Source organism: Perognathus longimembris, chromosome 3 (genome assembly GCF_023159225.1).
Source record: "Perognathus longimembris pacificus isolate PPM17 chromosome 3, ASM2315922v1, whole genome shotgun sequence".
Classification (NCBI taxonomy): domain Eukaryota; kingdom Metazoa; phylum Chordata; class Mammalia; order Rodentia; family Heteromyidae; genus Perognathus; species Perognathus longimembris.
In genome coordinates, this window is record NC_063163.1 from 38695002 (window position 1) to 38716104 (window position 21103).

General features: G+C 34.5%; 1 protein-coding gene and 1 non-coding gene across 2 annotated transcripts in view; both read left to right on the forward strand.

Moving 5' to 3' along the window:
- Positions 1 to 21103, forward strand: part of Dnajc15 (DnaJ heat shock protein family (Hsp40) member C15) — a 53979-nt gene that overhangs the window by 23493 nt on the left and 9383 nt on the right. The window contains exons 2-5 of the mRNA XM_048341312.1: positions 2554 to 2605; positions 5155 to 5228; positions 11358 to 11434; positions 18866 to 18936. Coding sequence (XP_048197269.1) covers positions 2554 to 2605; positions 5155 to 5228; positions 11358 to 11434; positions 18866 to 18936 — 274 coding nt within the window. The remainder of the gene's footprint in view (positions 1 to 2553; positions 2606 to 5154; positions 5229 to 11357; positions 11435 to 18865; positions 18937 to 21103) is intronic.
- LOC125349782 lies at positions 12854 to 12985 on the forward strand. Its single transcript, XR_007210594.1, has one exon. It is a non-coding gene; the product is annotated as a small nucleolar RNA SNORA1 (small nucleolar RNA).

Below are 21103 nucleotides of genomic sequence, written 5' to 3' on the forward strand. Positions count from 1 at the left end.
TATAGTGACATAGAACTGAAGGTCCTGGTAGTAATAGTAGATGATTTTTGTTGAAAATTGTTTAATAAAGGGAATATTTGTACAAGTGTGAATAATATTTGCAGAGCTATACCTGTAATCCTAGCTACTTAGATAGCTAAACTCCAGAGGACTGAGGTTTGAGGATTGAGGCCAACCCAGGCAGAAAAACCCACAAAATTTCCTTTCCAGAATAACCAGCTAGACCAGGCTAGAGGTGTGACTCAAGTGGTACAGCATCAGCCAAGCAAGCAAGCTGAGCAAACCAGAGGCCCTGGGTTCAAACTCCACTACAAACCAAAAAACAACAAAAGGACAATAAATCACTTAGGGACTAGCAAGATTTGGGAACGGTTATATTCTCAGGTAAAGCAGCAAAGCTGCAAATTGTGTTCCAGAACTCAGTGAGAATTGTAAGCACAGGGGAGAAGGCATACAATAGCAAAGTCAAAGAGGAAATAAGGGAAGAAACAGGAGTACAAATTGCATGATTAGTTCTCTCTCTTACTTTTTGTTCTCTGACCATGCTTTCTCCGGCTGGTAAAACCCAAGCCAGTGAGCATGTTAGTACTAGATAATATAGTCTTTAGCAATAAAGGGAAACAAATATAAAACTAAGCAGAGAATTATAGAGTGGACTTGAGGGACCAAATAAGAAATAATCAAAAGAGTAACTCAAAGCTTCTGTCCTAGTGTCATGGCCTGGTGAAATGGCTTGTCTCCCTGGGAAGGGAGTGGCCTAGAGGAACTTGATTCTTCAGTGTGTGTGGAGCTCTCTATTTCTGCATGGACTTTAATGTGAGAGCACCTTTGTGCAGGTGCCCTTTCCAACCTGGTGTTTCTCTTTGTAGTGTAGCCCTGGACTATTGGGGCTTTGATTTACTAACATGCAGTGCATCTTTCCTTATGGGACGTGAACACTGAGAGCTGAAGGGCTTTATGGTTTTAATACCTCTTGAGCTTCAGCTTCCTTTTCAACAATGTCTGCACCAATGGGAAATATATACATTCAGTCTCTAGTGAGAGTATTGTAGCTTAAAAAAAAATCTTCACTGAGTCCTATGGATTTACTTATCTTATAGATCAGACAAAAACATTTCTGTGATTCTACTTAATTCTATGTCTATTAAAATTTTTGTTTTGGGGCCACAATTGCCCAGACAATAGCAGCCCAGGAAGATAAAAAACTTGTATATCACAGTCTTTGTAAATAGAGGTAGTCTGGGCTAGCTGTTTGAAGAATGAGAGAAATATCATCTCTTGATAATTTTCTGTTCTATCTCTTTTGTCCAGAAGGCCAATCCAGTTGTAATGAGTGCTTCCAGCCAGCTGGAAAGGATAAGGGAAAAGCTCTTTCCCACCTTCCTACCCTTCCTACTGACTTAAAAAGAGTTTCACACCTCACTCTATGTATGTTCTATTGGCCCTCACTTAGTTAACATACCTACCAACAATGTAAGGGAGGCTTGCAATATATGTCTGGCTAATAGAAATCCTGATTCTATCAAAGAAAAGGAAAATGGATAATAGGGAACAGCAGATCTCTACCATAAACCTTTCTCTCTTATTAAAATATATTTCCTGAGATGTTTACAGAAAATAAATTAGGATAGCATGACTATAAAAAATCAAACCCAGGGCTTTGTGTGTGAAACAAGTCATCTACTGAGCTATATATCCAGCCTGAATTTTAAATAGATTTTTATTAGAATTAGCTTATAACTTTAGGTTGATAACATTGTAAATCCTTTGCTTTTATTAAAATTATTTTTACCTGGTCTAAAAGGATAGAGTTAATTTTTAAATTGTCATTTTTATTTATTTTCCAAGTTGGTCTTCTTTCTTAAAGATGCAGCTGAGGTTTCATTAAAATCTAAAATTCCAAGTGCAGCAAATATTGAACTGAGGACAGGACTCAAGTTGTAGAGTGTTTGCCTAGAAGCAAGGAATTTGAGTTCAGTCCCCAGGACTGCCAAATATGTCCCTTTTATCTTTCTAGAAGATAAATATATTAAGCCCACCATTGAAAATAGTCTGCAGAAAACATTTTAGCAATAGGTAATATTAGACAAAATGAATTCCAGCATATGGAAATTAAGTAAAAATCCAGCATTATTTTAGTTCTGAAATTTAGCTTAAAAATGAGTAGGAGATATAATCTCTAGACACTGAAGATTTTAAGTTCTGTTCTTCACCACAGAATTTGAAGTATTTAATGTAATTATCCTTAGTACTACAAAATTACTTTTTACTTACAAGGATTGTGTTTGGTAGATCTCATCTGTGCTTCTAGCCACTTGAGACCACATCTTTTAGAGGTGGGAGAATTATTCTTTGAAGCAGAACCTACCAAAGTTTACAGAGACCCTATCTAAAATGCAAACTAAAAGACCTGGGGTCATGGCTTAAGAGGTGGAATCCTTCCTTGGTCCTGAATCAGATTCCTAGTACTGAACAACAACGACAACAAAAAGAGTCATTATCAAGCCTTAATATTTAACAATATAAGTAATACTTTTTTTCTTTCCTCCCCAGGCAAGAAGAGTGATAGCTGTAGGACTGGGTGTTGCAACTCTTGCATTTGCAGGTAAGGCAAATAAAGAATAAATATCAACACATGTTACAGGAGAAAATTTTCCAAATAGCTGCTATAGTGATTCATAAGCAGGCCTTTTGTCTTCTAAGGGTTTTGGTTTTCAGGCACTATATATTCTTATTCTTTGCAGTATTTATAGTTGCTGAATGAGTTAGTGGAACAAAATCTGGATAAATTTTAGTAAATAAAATGATCACTGTGCTAAGAAAACAAGGTGCAATAATCATTGATGTTTTGTGCATTTTTTACAATGTGTGATAACAAGGAATGTTTAACACAAAATCCAAGTAACAAGGCCTTCCTTTATGCTCTCACTTACCTTTTTTCTTGCAGATGAGTTTACACTGTCAATTCTTCCTAAGAAACATAGTTATTCCCTAATTTGTTACTTTGTCTTTTAATATACTGGTATAATTCTTTAATTAATCCAGGAGAATTTTTTCCACTGATAAAATTGTTTGATAGAAAAAAAAGTCATAAGTATTAAAAGTAAAATTTCTAAGTCCTAGTTTTAAATTGCATAGTCATTCCTTGGTTAAATGTTAATTTGAGAGTGGTTTTTTTTTTTTTTTTTTTTTTTGTTTCTAAATTCTGTGAATTTGGTCCTGTTAATTGGATGTTTTAGGTGAAACTTCCTTCCACTGTGGTTTTACAAACTTAAGTTCTAATAAAAATGACAGTTTTATTTTCTTTCACATGATTTTAACTTCAAGTAGTTCACATATTGCACTGAAAATGCTTTAACGAAAGGAACTATAAAATAAAATTTCACATAGTTCGCATACTTCCTTTTACATTATTTTAATTTCACATATTTCACTGAAAATACTTTAACAAGAGGAACTATAAAATAAAACCAGAGGCTCAGATCACCTTGATCTTTTGGCCATCAGGACCTCATGACAATTATATCACTATAGTTAACTAATTCTGAAGTTTCATGAGAAGATGATCATATCTCCAAAGAATTTCTGACAGCCTTCTTCATGAACATAAAACCATTTTTTATATTAATTTTTATAGTAGAATAGGTCAAGAAATTACACATTCAGATGTTAGGTTTTTATTTTAAATTAGTTAGAAGCATACTTTTCCAGGTCTTCTTCCAAAAATGTATGTTCTGAAAAGACCGTACTACTGCCAAGTCAGTGTTACTAATTAGAGTAGAAAATCTCTGCTAGAGCCAAATAAAACTAAGTAATAGAATTTGGGAAGGAAAATACTACGTACGCTTGTTGTAACCAGATCTTTTTGCTTGTGATTAAAGTTAAGCTTCAGATACCATTTCTTGAAGCCTTTCTCTGCTAACACTGAGTTAGGAATTCAGTTGCTGTGTCTGACTGTGGTTATGAAGAGTTTTTAGGTAATTTTCAAGGTGTTTGTGTGTGTGTGTGTGTGTGTGTGTGTGTATGTGTGTTGTATGTTTGTGTGCATCGATAGATAGATCTATATGGATGTATATGCACGTACACACACATTGCTATTGTGGAATCAAATAATAAGTAAGGTCTTTAGGAAGATGTAATTGAGTTTTCCTAGCAGGACTCTTGATTTGCACATAAGCTTATGGTTAGAATTTGAATATAAGGACATAGTGTCATACAGGTTTTTTTTTTAGCAGGCACACATTTTGATTACAGTGGAAAGGACAAATTTGTCAGATAGGATTTTATCCTTGTCTGATACCCTCAGAACATTTTAGGACCAATTTTCCTATAAATAATTAGGTGTTAAGACTTAAGGAAATTTAGATATTGGCATTCTTCAAAAGATAAACCTGAGCTGGGAATATGGCCTAGTGGAAAGAGTGCTTGCCTCATTTACTTGAAGCCCTGGGTTTGATTCCCCAGCACCACATATATAGAAAATGGCCAGAAGTGGCGCTGTGGCTCAAGTGGCAGAGTACTAGCCTTGAGCAAAAAGAAGCCAGGGACAGTGCTCAGGCCCTGAGTCCAAAGCCCAGGACTGGCAAAAAAAAAAAGACAAACCTAAAATAATCTTTTTAGAATAGTTGTCTTCAATGGCAAAAACTTATAGTTCACGTAAATGGCAGATAATTCATGCATAATTTATATTTTCACATTATGATAACTATTAAATCACTGCTTAGCACATAGGTCATAAACAACATTTGTTTTCTATATGTTTCAATGTTTTTATTATAAAAACAATGGTTACTTTAATACCAGTTCTTTTATACATAAAGGAACCTTTTCTATATATATCATTATAGATCAAGTATTAAGATATTGTTTTTTGTAATCTATAACATTCTGTAAGTGTAAGATATAAAAGTGTAAGATATATAAAAGTGTAGCATAAACCTTATTATCTTAAACTGGAACTTGATATATTTATTGGCTATCATCATGACATTAAAATGAAATTCTGTCCCTTCAGTAAACTTGACTATCTGCTTGGTTCAGTTTGAAATATTTATTTGAAGTGGCATATAAAAGTATACTATCAATAAACAATATGGCAAGCACTTTGACAGATTGCTTGTAGAAAGCTTATTTGCATTTATTCCTTCTGTTTAGGTCGTTATGCATTTCAGATATGGAAACCTTTACAACAAGTAATCTCAGAAACTGCAACGAAGCTTTCATCTCCTGTAAGTTAAATGTGTCTATAATTAGAAAATTCATATGTCATATTGGAAAATGTCAGAAAATGTCTTGGATTTTCTAACATTTGTAGAACTTTAATTCCTTTATTAAATCATTTGTGAGTTTGTCTAAATTATTGATTTAGTTTTATGCTTTCTTGATCATATATAAACATTGTTCCTGATTTTGATAATGAATGTTTAATAATAGTCAGTAGAATTAGATCACATTTAGGTAACTTTCATTTTTCAGTTTTATTATTAAGTAGTTGAAAGTTACAATCCCAATAAGTCAAGTTAGGAGTACAGTACTTCTTGATCAGTGCCACCTCTTCCATCCTTACTCTCAAATTTTGTTAATTTTTTTCATAATGTACATTGAATATGATTGCATTTTCTCACCCTTCCTTACTCCCATCCCTTTCCCCCATTGCCTTTCCCCACAAACATGTTGATCATTAGCTCAGTCTTTGTCTCTAGAGTAGTTCTGGAGAGTTACCACTTTACCACTGCACAGAACAGGAAAACATTGCCTGGCAGGAGAGATCCCCCAAGTTGTGGGCTTTTTCCTTTAGTGATGCAATAAGGACATTGACTATTGACTGTCTGAGGGTAGTTTGTCTTCCACACAAGATGTGTATTGGTTAATCTTATCTTTCCTGGAGTCCCAGGTGGTTGGTTGCTAAAGTGACTCCAACAGAGAATAGATCAGATCAAAGGGCCCAAATTCAGTGTTTAGTTAAAAGATGCAAAAGCATCTTTTGGGAATCTTCTTACATGAGGATTAAAAATGTGCACTATCCCTCTGCACTTAATTCAATAAACATTTAGTGGATACCCACCAGCTACCAGTTTCTGTAGGCCAGAAGCTGAAAAATAGTTAATGAATAAAACAGACTCAGTCCCTGCCTTGATGGAGCTTACTCAAGAGTTTATTTCATCTTGAAATTAAACCAGCCCCCTGTACTATATACTTGTCCCCTTGTACATTGACATATAGCATCTGAAGCACAAAATTTAAAATTTCAGCCATGAAATCTTTTAAGGCTTATAGATTCATCTACTAGCATTGTAGATAATCAGTGCAGCAATTTGAGAATGAATGGCTTGTTTTAGCAAAGGCATTACAAGCTTGTGGTGCTTAGCTATTCAAGAACAGTCACAGCCCATAATGACAAATAATTCAACCCAGGTTCAAAGGAGCTGCAAAAGACTTTATAAACTATGTTTTCAGGTCTGTGATTAGAGGTAGTGTAGGTTTCTTTACTGTTTTATGACTTACATATTATCTGTTTCAAGTATTGATGGTCAGCATTCATTCAGTATATAGTCATTGGCCTACTATATGCCAGACATTGTAGGCAGCAAGATATTCTCACATGCCAGACAAAGACATTTTCCTCCACGAGCTTATATTTTGTTTTAGTGGAGATAAAAAAATAAACAAGTGACGTAAGATATACCTAGAACTGTTAAATGCAAGGGGTTAAATAATTAGAGCAAAGAGAAGTCATTGTATTGGACGGACCAGGCAAGGGCTCTCTAGAAGATGAGGAAGCAGGCCATGTGAGCATTTGCAGAAAGAACCCTCCAGGTGGCAGGGACACTGCAGAGGTCCTGAGGTGGAATGAGCTTAGCAGCAAGGGTAACTCCAATAGAGTTTATGAAGATGACAGTACTAGCTTGGGTCGATACACTTAGAGCCTAATAGACCATGATAGAAAGCCATTGGAATATTTTGAGCCAGGGGCAATGTGAGCACATTTTAAGTTATCATTCTCCCAGCTGCTTAAAGTGTAGACTAGAGTGAGACAGAATAGGAGCTGTGAAACCAATTCAGAAGGATTAGTGATAGATGATGGTGTACAAGCCAGATTGTAACAGTAATAGAAATGGTGGCATCATTCTTTAAAAGAATGTTGTTTATCAGTAATAAATGCCATTTTGGAAATTAGCCTTCTTACATTATGGTGTATTTAGTAAATATATGTATACTGAAGGTAAAAACTCCTAAGATTCATGGAACAACAGTATTATTAAGCATTGTAAAGAAAGAAAAAGAGAAAATTTCCACTGCTCCAAGCAGGCTTACAGATAAGGCTCAAAGAGCATGGATCTGCCTTTCTTAAGGAGCAAGAAATTATATTCTACCTCTTTCCTTCTTTTTGGGGCCTCAGGGTAAAAAACATAGATTCTGCCTCTGTTTTTTCTCCCCCCTACAAAGTACTACTCTTACAGTTTGCAATGGAGCAGCTTAGAATTCCTCCTCCTCCTCCTCCTCCTCCTCCTCCTCCTCCTCCTCCTCCTCCCCCTTCCCCCCCTCCCTCTCCCTCTCCCTCTCCCCCTCCCCCTCCCCCTCCCCCTCCCCCTCCTTTTCCCTCTTCATCATTGCTATAGGAATATTTTAGTAACGATACAAATTTTTAAATAATTCTTTAAATATCAATCACTCCAGAGAAATGAAGAAATGAAATACATGTATATTTTCTTTCCATGCTAATGAATCCCAGAAATCTACTCTCATAAACAGCATTTACAGTGCCTTGATTCCATAACTTAATTTCTGAACTAAATAGGGTTTCTTAAAAAATAGGAACTGTAATCATGTATCACTAAATTTCTCATTCACAAGAGAATGATGAAGTCTCAATTTCTAGCGGGTTTTATTTCATTATTATTTACACTTTGTTTGCTTCCTCTAAGCTTTATCATCTTCTTGTTGAATCTTCCTCTTATTTTTTATTTTGCTTGAGTATTTCCTAGAATAATTAGTTCTCATGGTTTGCCTGGATGATAAATGTTTTAATTTCCTTCTGTTGTGCATTTTGTTTCCTTTTGTTAATTTTCACGACTAGTTTTCTGAAATGGATTGAGAAGATGTACAGAATTGTGTGCTGAGACTACGTTTCAGTGCTTAGTGTCTGTATTGCCCACTCGGACAGATTTCTGCTGGCCTTCTTATCATTTCATTGCAGACAACCTATTGTTTCTATAGTCTTCCATTGTTGTTTTTTGGGGGGGTAGGGGAGTCAGGTTTTTGTTGGTATTTGTTTGGTTTTTGTTTTTTTTTTAGCTCTGAAAGATTTTAGGATTTTCTCTTTGTAATCCATGTTCTGAAATTTCAAAAATTCTTTCTTAGCCTTAGCTTCATTAATTCCCTTCTCTGTTACTAGAAAGGTTATGACCTCTGAGTCTCTTAATGTATTCTCCCGACTCCTATGGCTCTGACTTTTTTTGCTGTACATTCTACGGGTTTTTTACCACAGCTTATTTTCCACATCATTTGGTTGGCCTTTAGCGATAGTCGTTTCATTATTCAGTCCACCTGAATTTTATACTAGAGTAATTTTTTAAAATTTCTAAGAATTCTTCCTTCCTTCTTTTATTTAGCAACTCATTTTAATGGCTGCGATCATCTTTTCAAATATCTCTAAAGACACTAATTAGACTTTTGTCAAATTCTCTTCTGTTTAACTAGGTGTTTTTTTCCTTCCAAAGGTAATTTTCATGTATTCCTTCTGATTTTATTTTTCTCCATTTATACTAGGTTTTTGTAAAATATCTGATGATCTTAGTTGTTAGTTCAAGACTTGTGAGTACTAAATAGACTAATATAAGTAGCACCCCTGGTTTTCTTCAACAGTTTGGCAGGATTATTTCTGCAGTTTAATTGAAGAGGAGGGTTGATAGTGAGCTGGGAACATAGGTAGGTTTGTCATAGACACACTATAAATACAAAACTCTCAATCTCTGTGAAGTAACTGTATTATTTAAACATTGTAATAGTAATCATGTTTTTAGAAATCTAAACAGTGCCTCGTATCCTTGCAAAAGTAATCAGAGCAGATGTAGGCTTCGGAACTTCAGTGTCCAGAAGAGGTGTTAAACACTATGTATGTTTTTCTCCTTGCCTGACCTTCTGCTGGGTTCTGCACTGGGATATGTTGATATTCCTCTTTGCTCCTTTTGGGATCTCCCATTCGTGCAATTCTCTTTTTGAGCCTGAGGGGGAAGGTTGGAGGGACGGTTGCCAGGGCCTTATGTATTTATTCTATTAGTAGGCCTGTCACCTCTGGTTTTGTTTACTAATAAACCTAATATCTTTTTCTTATTTTTGACATTTTTAAACTTTGGATTAGTGTTTTCTTCTTAGTTTCTTGAGAAGCATTTTTTCTTTCCTACTGTTTGGGACTGCTGTGATTTTTCTTACCAATCTTAACCTGTTTTTCAGTCTTCTGCTATTTATTTAAACTTCTTGGTTTGCTACTCCTCCTTTTTGTTTTTTTAGACAGTATCTCACTATGTAACCAAAGAAGGATTTGAACCCCTTACATAGCCCAGTCTTTCCTCAAACTCCGAATCCTCTTAGTTAAGCTTTCTGGGTGCTGTGATTATAGGTACATGCGGCATGCCTACCACATTTCTCGCTTTTTAAGCCATAATGGCCTTTGTTTATTGAAAGCATTTCACAATTTCAAATGAAGACTTTTGGAAAACAAAAGACTTTTATTTCATACTAGCATTTTAACTAGTGACCTTTCTCTTGGTTTTCAATATATTAATATATATTGTCCTGCATTTATGTTCCTAATCTTTTAGTAGGTGGGGGGTTAAAGCCATTTGTCTTTAAGGTCTTCAATTCATTTTTCTTTGTTAATCAGAACTACCAAAAATCTTTATTACAATCACTAAAAATCTAACTTTAACCATTTGGGGCCATTTATAAATACTCACATGGCAAGTAAGTTTTAATAAGACTTAATATGATACCAGTATTTTCCTAAGTAACAAAAATGACAGAGTATCTCTGGAAACTTTTCCTACACATGATTTTCCTTGTCAAATGTTTTAAACTATGATAGTAACATAGGTTAGAGAAAGTAGAAATTGCAGTCATACAAAATAACAAATGTCAAGTAAAAGTGTAATGTCATCTACTATGCTTTAAAAACTGCCTATTCATAGGAGAGTCATAAGTTTACATATATAGAACTGCATATTTTAGGCTTTTAAGTTTTGACTTTGAATTTGTCCTGATATTTATATACATTTTATACTTTTATACTTTTTTATGATCAAGTGGAAATCATAGGAAAATATAAATTCCAGTCATCTTTCTGTTGCTCTATAATTCAAATAGATGATTACAAATAATAATATAGTTTATTATAAACACATTTCTTCAGACATGCAATGATGCAGTTTCTGTATGGTTGTTGGGAGAACTTGTGTTTCAGCTACAGAATCAGCTAATGAAGATTGATTTAATTTGAGTTGTTTTATCTCTTCTTTGAATAAAATATAGCACTTCTCCTTTAGTGTTAATTTTTTAGAAAGAAATGAATCATAATTCTTTTGGTTTTGTGTGCTTTGTATATGGAGTAATACACAATAATAACTTGTAATTTATAGAGAGTATGGTTGCATTCAGGCTGCATCATAAAACTAGTAAAATTCCAATGGTTTTCCTCTTGGGAAAAGCTATTGGAAAATGTAGCCATCTACTTCACCTGTTCAGTGATACAGTTTGTTTCTTACAATAATCCCATTTTTACAAATGGAAATATTTCTTATGGCCCACCACAGCAGTTTCTTACCTCTTTAAATAATGCAATACTGTCAAGCTTGAAAGAGGCTTTCACTAATAGCTTATTATTGGGAAGGGAGAAACAAGTATAGTTGTTTACTTGCTCATAACACCAGTCCAGTTCCCCGCATTTCTTGGCTTGCCTCACTGCTATATCATGACCCAATCCCCTTTTTTCTCTACTGCACAATCTAGTAGGTATAGTGATTACTGCCATATCAACATAAATGGCTTGGTCAAGGTTAGCCAATGAGAAAGATACTGAAGAGCTTAGAAAACATTGGGGTATTTTGCTTCTACTAATTTTTGTTCCTTCAATTGTATCTCAGTATAGAAAAATTAATGCATTTTAAAGTGAAAAAATATCTTAACTTTTGAAATATTCATCTTTGTTGGGTTTCTTCAAAAGGATCGTTGCTGGGTGTTTTTCCTCCTACAGTTTCAAGACATCTAGTAAAATGTATTACTGTCACTGCAGCTATGGAATGGGATTGAGGTCATGCCACCTCGAGCATGGAACTAATTATTTCTTGCTCTTTCTTGTGCAGAGCATTTCATCCTACTATAGAGGAGGATTTGAACAGAAAATGAGTAGGCGAGAAGCTAGTCTTATTTTAGGTGTAAGGTAGGTATGCTACATAAGTATTTTTGTTTGTGGCCAAGCTTGTTTTAAAAAGGGAAAAAAATACTTTCTTATAGATTGTACTTATATTTAAAATTACAGGTAGAATCCAAACGAAGGTACAAGATCTTTACATTTTGAAACTGCAGACTTAATGAAAGTTATCATGCTCTTTGGTCTTTAACAAGATGCTATTGGGCTGGGGAATATGGCCTAGAGGCAAGAGTGCCTGCCTCGTATACATGAGGCCCTGGGTTCGATTCCCCAGCACCACATATACAGAAAACGGCCAGAAGTGGCGCTGTGGCTTAAGTGGTAGAGTGCTAGCTTTGAGCAAAAAGAAGCCAGGGACAGTGCTCAGGCCCTGAGTCCAAGCCCCAGGACTGGCCAAAAAAACAAAAATAAAAAATAACAAGATGCTATTGTGTAAGTTTCAAGTTGATTGAGTAACATATCATTCACTTTAACCCTGAATTCCCTCTAGACCAGTTTTGTAATTTGATATGTATCATAATTTAAAATTACAGTGCTTTTTTAATCTCAGTTTTTTTTTACTTTTGCAGTCTGACATTGAGCATATTTTACTTTAGTATCCATTTTAGTCTACTTTTGGAGACTGTAAGAAAAAAATTAATGATATTTGTGATTAACATTTAGTGCTAAAATGTTCAGGATGTTTTTCCCTACCATACATTTATCATCAACTGTATTCATCTGTTTTCCTATATTCCCTTACTTTTCAAGTTTTTCTTTACAGTGCTAGGAATTGAACACAGGACCTTGTGCATACTAGGCAAGCACTCTACCTCTGCACTTCATCTCTAGCCTTAGTTTTTTGAGATAAGTTCTCTCTGTATAACATGAGCTAGGCATGAGTTTCTGTGTAGCCTAGAATGGCTTCAAACTCACTATCCTCTTGTCTTTGCCTCTACAGTGTAGGCATTATAGTCATATGTCATCCACTCTCACATTTATGTGTGTATGAAACATGTTATAAAGCCAGAAATAAAGGCTTTTAAGGATAATCATTTAATATACCCAAGGCTGTTGTTAGGATAGGAGTTGGTTATATTTTTGAGTTTTCTTAAAATAAATGATTATAGTTTCTGTCCCGTTGAACTGAAAACTGCACAGAATTCACAAGGAAAATTGAGTGCTTAAGAGAAAAGGTTCTGGAGCAAGGGGAGGGGTAACATTGTCCAAAAAGAAATGTACTCTTTACTTGACTTGTGTAATTGTAATCCCTTTGTACATCACCTTAATAATAATAAAAAGTTAAAAAAAGAAAGTGTCCTGCACAAAGGCCCAATGCCTATGTGCATCTGACCATATAAAATAATATTTATTGAAATGAACTTTAGGAAATGGAAATAAGAAGGGTTTTTTCTTTGTTGTTTTTTAAAACAAAAACAAAAACAAAAAAAACCCATTCCAGATAATAATGGGCACTACTGATCAGGGTCCAGAATTGTCACTGAGGCTAAATTGAGACACAGGTTGTGCTTCCACCACCGTAAATGCATTGCAGTGGTAACAATGAGAAATACAAGAGATACAATGAGAGAAATGTGTTCAATCAGTATTAATCGGAAGGAATAAAATTTTAGATTCTATTCATTACAAGAACTTTCTATAATTCATCTTTTAGGATCCCACAAATAATTTGCTTGAGGAATGACATTGCAAAGATTTTAGATGTGAAACTTTGAAGCTGTCACCTATTTCTATAATGGTGATAAAAGAAGCCCTAATAAAAGATTTGTAGTAGAGCCGATCATTTCTGTCTTTGGGTGTGCTGGTACTAGAGATTGAACTTGGAACCTGGAACTTTGCCACTTGAGTTCCATTTTTTCTGTTGGTTAGTTCAACATATTAATTGATCCTCAGATCTCAGCATCCTGAGCAGTGGTGTGGTTTGAGTGTTTCTTACAAAAAGGACTCTCAGATTTTAAAGAGAAATCTTGAACTTCACCTTGATGGGCAGTAAAGGAATCACAACATGTGAAAATGATTAAATAAAAGTTTATTGACTAACAACAAAAAAAGACAGAGAAAGAGAGGGTTCTTGTGTCTGTGAAAAATAACTAAATTCATGATCCCTGTTTCATATTTTCTAAGTAGGAGATAATATTAGTTATTCCTGAATAAAGTTGCTATGAAGATTGTACATACATATAAAACACTGAACAATATAGCACTTAGTAATTACTCTGTAACAGTCAATTTAGTAAAATAAATCCTTACCTACATTCTGCTATTTAGAATCACTACTTAAAATCATCTGCTGGAATGGATGATATTAATCAAGTTAATTTTAGCTTTTCTGCACAATTTCATTTTCATCACTTTGAATTTAAATTAATATTTTGTCCTGTAAAAAGACTATAAGAATGATACATTGAGCTATGTACCAATGGCTTATGCCTGTAATCCTAGCTACACAAGAGGCTGAAGTGTAGAGGATTGTGGTTTGAAGCCAGCCATGTCAAAAAGGTTCATGAGACTCCATCTCCAAAATAGTGGGAAAAAGCTAGGGTGGAAGCATGGCTCAGGCAGTAGAGTGCCATACAACCAAGCACAAGGTCCTGAGTTAAAACAATTTTTTAAACTGATAAAAATTTAAAAGAATGTTATAATGATACCTTTTTTATATACATGCCTACCAATTTAACAGATGCTAAATATTTGTTTTTCACTTGGAAAAATTTGTATTAAATTAGCCTGACCCAAAGAAACATAGGGTGCAGGTTTTCCCTCATTTGTAGTAAGTAGACTCTGCCTATAAATGTACAAGTAAACACAACGGATATTAAAAGACAAAAATTATACATAGACATGACAAACAGGACTGTAAACATTCACACAGTAAGATCAAAAGAGGATAGTCTTAGGATCATAAAAGGCTCAATAGCTGTGTGCAAATGATCATATACATTGTTTATCAAAGATGACTCCAAGAAATGGAAAACAATGGTTTTTTTTTATTTTACTTCTGTGATCTTTGTTTTCTTTTTGCCCTTTTGTCACTGTTATTGATTTCTGTGCTTTTTGTCTTGTATGAAAGTAGATCTGCTTTGGGAAGGTAAGGGGAAGCGCAGAAATAGTGGGATAAAGGGTGAACTGATTCAGCAGTGATACTACGTAGTATGTTGAAAATGAACTAGGGGAGGGGATTCGAGAGGGAAAAAGTTAGGAGAAAAGAAGGGAAGATATGACACTGTTCAAAAGAAAATGTACTCATTACCTAACCTATGTAACTGTAACCCCTCTGTACATCAATCACCTTTACAATAAAACTGAAACAAATACTGGTTTTTCTGTTCTTATCTCTACCATAAATGCAGAACTAAATATTTGCTCTTAGCATATTAAATTTACCTGCTTTACTGTAGCCTTTTTCTCTTGATCAGGCAGTGCTGATTATGTCAAGGTACTTCAAGATGTGAATAAGTTGTATGGTCTTATTCTCTGTTATCATTCACTAGAAACTATGCAGACTGTAACAAGTAAGAGAAGGCAAAATGGAGCTAAGCCTTGTTTATACTCTTTAAGTAAAATTCTCCATGCTACTCATTCTAAACCAAGCATTGTGCAAAATCTCGTGGTTTAGAAAAAGGTTTAAAACACATGCACACACACGCACACATAAACAAAACTGCTCCATTAGCTATGGGGTTGGAGTGTGCAACCCAGTCGCCCACACTCCACTCCCCACTTGCCTGCCAAATGTATTTATCAGATCACAGTTTCACAGTTTGAAATCCTTAATTAGGTAACATGACCTCCAAAGTTACTTTTTGAACTTGATGGTAAAATTGTATATTGGACATACATCACAGATACATTTAATTCTTACAATAAGTTTAAAAGCTTAGCCTCTCCCCCTTTAAACTTTACAACAGCAAACAAATGTATTAAAAAGTAGTAACACTTCAGAGACTTATAAATATAGCAGGTAGTTACAAAGTGGTAATAAACTCTGCAGGCAATACTTCCCTTTATCCGCAAAGCTGAGTCTGCTACTCCTGGCAAAGTCAGAATGTAGAGAACTACAATACTTTTGCAACAAGTATTTTCCTTCTCAGTGTTTGTTTATAACTTTATAATCTTGTTTGGTGGCTGACAGACTTCAGTGTACCTAATATTTTATAGAGTTTTATATAATAAGCCATATGTACTGTTTTTCTTTTATAGACAGTGTAATTGATTATCAAGGATAATTTTAACAAGTGATTTTCAGATTTTCTTTTATGTTAAAACTTAATATCCAAAATAAGAAGCAATATTCTAAATATCTTCAGAAAAGTGCACCAAAGAAATTTGTATTTTCCTGAATTTATATCTTCATCATCTAGTGATGAGCTATTACAAAGTAAGGTTTTTAACATACTCCTTTTTTTAACTTCATAATTTTTTTTTTTTTTTTGCCAGTCCTCAGGGCCTGAGCACTGTCCCTGGCTTCTTTTTGCTCAAGGCTAGCACTGTGCCACTTGAGCCACAGCGCCACTTCTGGCCATTTTCTGTATATGTGGTGCTGGGGAATTGAACCCAGGGCCTCATGTGTATGAGGCAGGCACTCTTGCCACTAGGCCATATCCCCAGCCCTCATAATTTTTCTTATAATACAGTAAACTTGTTTGATGTTAGTCTTTACTCAGATAGTGCCTGTATTCTTTCAAGAACTTTATTCTTGTAAGTCATTTTCCTTTGAAGAGTGTTAGAAAATACTTTAAATACCCATTACATATACAACCCTAGATACTATTGTAAGATGCAGTTTATAATTTTGCTTTCTACGTAAAGAAATTTGTCAGATATGTACAGCAATTAGGAGACATAATTTGTAAAAGAAAGTGCTAGAGAGCACCCTAAAGACAATTGTAACTATCAACTAAATTATACTGGAAAATTTCAATTTAATGTGCTTTGAATTCTTAATGAACAATATAGCATTCATAGTCATTGCACAATATCTAATATTTTATCAAAATTCAATAGTCTGTTATCAGTTTCTTATCTGGGAGCTCCTTCATGACAAAAAGAAAGCTTGAAATGATCCCCACAAGATGTTAATAAACAGCCAAAAGGAATATTTTAAAGTCTGTATATGAAGAATTGTTCAGTTTATTCATGGAATAATATTTGATGTGCTTAGTAGTGCATTAACAGTGCATTTTGGGATAGATAAAAGAGGTGAACATGATAAACTACTATATGCATATGTATGTTGAAACCCCATAATATACAATTAATAAATTAATATTTACCGAATAATGCATCACTAACTGCACAACCCCGTTTTTTAAATTTTTTTTTTTTTGAGCAGAGTCTTGCTCCAACAGAACAAGTTGGCCTTGAACTCAAGATCTGATAGCTTTACTCTCCTAAATGCTGGGATTACAGTCAAGCATCACTCTGCTAGTCCTTCTACACTGCATTTTAACACTCTTGGTGATCTATTATTTATTATAGATACTTAGAGGTGGCATGTAACTAGCAAGAAACAGCTAGAGACTAGAACACTACCAAAATCAAGTACTAACAACTTATAGAAGCAGGGAGGCCCTATCCAAAACAGACAGAAGGTCTCAAACATAGCATTCTAGGCTATGTGTCAAGGGCAAGTGTCTTTACATTGAGATTATAGTAATCATCATGCTTCTTACACTCAATTCCTAAACACATGACATATAAAGTTTTCATAAGTATCCATCATATCCATAACACAACTATATGAGCACTTGTTATATGCTAGATCATACTAATATTTTAACTATATCATCTAATTATTTAAAATGATCCTGGGAAATAGGCTTTATTACATTTTACATTTGGGAACATGATATATATTAGTGTTATGAAACAAGCAAAAACAAGTTTTATAACTGAAGAATTAAGATTTTAAACCTGTATCTAAACAACTAAATGTACATACTCTTAGCCACTACAGTGTGGTTTGTGCATAGAAATGAAATTATATTGAGCTTCACAATGACAACGTGTACTTCAAGTCAGCTACTGTTATCCATACTTAAGGCCTGGCTTAGGAGCAATACAGGGTTTTGTTAATTCTAATTTTTTTTACATATTCAGAAAATGTACTAATGAGAAATGTTTCCCATCTTAGAGAAAGTAGATTTTTCCATAATCATTTTAGGTTTATTTTACTTTCTCCCATAAGTTTTGTTTACAGTGTAATAGCCATTGTTGTCCCCACAGGTTTCTCACAAAGCTAAATAAACTGAGATCTAAAGAATTTTGAGATTCCCTGTTGAGAAGCAATAAAAGTGAGCTGTTATGGATCATGCTGCATGGCAGGCCCCATCCTAACGTTGTTGCATGAGGAATATTGTTACTAGCCTGTTTCACAATAAAGAAACTGAACACAAAGAGGCAAAAGATTTGACCAAGGTTATCCAATACTAAATAGCAATACTGGGGTTTAAAATCCATCAGTGCCCTGAGGGGCATCTGGTTGATTCCATATCTTGGCTATGGTAAACAGTAGAGATTTTTGTTTTTGCTGTTTTTGTTGTTTTTCCTTTTGTCTTGTTTGCTAGTTTATTTGTCTTTGGGAGAGGGGCACAGAAGAGGTGGAACAAAGGGTAAACAAATACAAAAGGGGTACTCAATAGACACTGGAAAATGAACTATACATCTTCCTGGTAGATATGGGAGGGACAAACTGGGAGAGAGCAAGGGAAAGGACAGCATGGTTCAAAATGAATTGTACTCATTACCTGATTCATGTAACTGTAACTCCTCTGCGTATCACCTCTACTACAACAATATATTTAAAAATAAAAATAAAATACAACAGTCTACCTCTGGAATCCAAATGTTTATCTGTTACACAATATAAGCTTTCTTCCTTCAAAATAACTTACAAGTGTAAGTTTTCAAATTTACAGTCTGAAAGTATATGTTTATTTTATTCTATTATGGTGCCTGTACCAGGGACTTGAACTCGAGGCCTCACACTCTCTCAGCTTTTCATTCATGGCTAGTACTCTACCACTTGAACCACATTGCTACTTCTGGCTTTTTGTTGATGAATTGGAGATAAGATTCTCATGGACTTCTTTTGCCTGGGCTAAATATGAACTGCAATACACAAATCTTAGCCTCCTGAGTAGGATTACAAGCATAAGTAACTTAACACCCAGCTCCTGTGTTTTATTTTCTTAATGAAGAATTAGGGTTGACATTACAAAGACTGAAACACACATACATGCACACGTGTACACACACACACATACTCAATACAGCATTTAATCGTTTCATTTTGATAGTTAATAGAATTAAGGAAAAGCTGTAATTTTATATGTGTCCACAAGATGGTGAAATTCTCATTAGTTTTTAATTTCTTGAAACCCATATAAATCATTAATTTATAATCTGTATTTGGCACTGTTTATTAATTTCTTTTTACAGCCCATCTGCTGACAAGGCTAAGATTAGAGCAGCTCACAGGAGAATCATGATTTTGAATCACCCAGATAAAGGTAAGGAGAATTTCCATTTCTCATATTTTGTGGATCAGAATACTCTGTGAATTTTTTTCCATTCAACTCATTATAAACAGCATATAGTGGAATAGAAGTTGGTGTGTCACATGGGTTTAAAATTTCCTCATATATAGGCCATTAGTTTGGAGTTCAAGGACTCAGAGAAGTAGAGTCATACTACTCTCAGGTACTCAATTACTGGCTGTAATAGGTAAGTACCTGAACCAATCTGATGCACCCACCATGTTGATCTACACAAAAAGCATGATTTGTGGACTTTTTGGTGAAATAAACTGATTTGGGCATCATGAGTTTTATCTATCTAATTTTTCACACAAAAATACGAGATATAAAGGATTTCCTCTACATCTCTGAATGTAATATGTCATAGGTTATTCCAAATTTTTCGGTTTCACTCTGGAAGGTGCTGAGACTGAGGCACTTGTTTTTAACTGGCCAGGTTTTTAATGTAAATTTATCTTACAGAAAGACAATTATTATAACTTTAACTACACTACAGCTGCTTGATAGAGAAAGCCCATATGTTCATTACTGTTTCTGCTTTAAAATAGCAGATGGCAAAAGTTGCACTCTATTTCAGAAGTCAAAGGAGGGAGGAAAGTGAAGGGTTTCATAGATATTTATTTTCAGGCTTTGAGTTTTATAATTATTTTGAGAAAAATTAAAAACAAAATTTGGATTCCTATTCATCCTTACACCAAAATAAGGCATTATTTCCCAGCTTTTGCAACTTAATTACTTACTATAAAAATTCTTTTCACTGAACATCATCTCTGTTGGTTGGATTTTGCACTTGCTGTTCTTTAGTGTGAATAAACAAGAGAATAAACTTTGAAAAGAGGTTTTGCCTCAGATTTCTAAACAGCTTCAATAGTTACTGAAAGATGTACTCAACTAATTTACTTTTTATTGTGTGCTTTCAAAGTAATTGGCTGAGGACAAAATGTTTTTAAGTGTCTCCTTGTGGCACTCTGTCTCTTAAACATTCTTTGGGTGCCTTCAGGTCAAGTGAATGTCCTTGGCTCTGATTGATTGAAGTAGGATCAAGCACTCATTTCTTTCAGATGATTGACAAGTTGTTGGTTTTTGTCTGCTGACAAGGGAGCAAGTTCTAAAACATATCCATGAGAATATGTAGTTTACATGCCTTTCATAAATAAGAAAACATTTTTATATTTACAAATTAGTAGTCTCTAAAGAGTGATTTGATTTAATCTGAGGATACTACATTGATCAGATTTGGCCCTGTGTGAGTAGCTGGGGGAACATTTTCTTAACCTTTCCAAATGTCAGCTCTATCATCTATAAAATAAAAAGATTTATTTCTAAGGCCAGTTTTGTTTATGGGACTTAATATAATCATCTTTTTTGTTTTTCAATTAATCTTAATTGCATTTAATTTTTCACAAATCTACCCTAGACAGATCACATTTTTAACTTTAAGAAAGATACTCTTTTAACTTTTCAGATTTTTGTACAGGAAGGTGTATTGAAGACTGGGGAAAAGCAAAGGAAGGGATGACATTGTACTCATTAAAAGAATTGTACTCATTACCTTACTTTTAAAATGGTAACCCCTTGGTACAATACCTTAATAGTAACAACAAAATTATATGTTTTTTAAAGAGAATATATTGAAACTAGGCACCAAGTGTCTCACACTGGTAATTCTAACCACTTAGGAGGCTGAAATCTGATCACGGTGGTTCAAAACCAGCCAGGACAGAAAAGTCCATAAGACTCTTATCACCAAGTAACCAGTGAAAAGCTGGAAGTCAAGCTGTTACTCGATGTTAAGAGTGGCAACTTTCAGTGAAAAAAAGCCTAGTAAGAACACCCAGCCCTGAGACCAAGCCTCAGTACCAGCACCATGGGAGGGAGGGAGGGAGGGAAAGGAGGGAGGGAGAGAGGGGACACTAAGGACATTTTTTTTCATCCCCAAATGGGAATTTTGTCATTCATCCAAATTAAAAACATTTTGAGTTTCAAAGAATTTTTGAACTTCTTAAAACCCATCCATATACTCCCAGGCAAGGATTCTTGCACAGTAGAAGTGTAGTGAAATAAGGAATACAATAGAGCCACTGTATGTGATCCAGTTGGAATTATAATAGTTCAAATATCCGAAAAGTTTCTCTTGTGA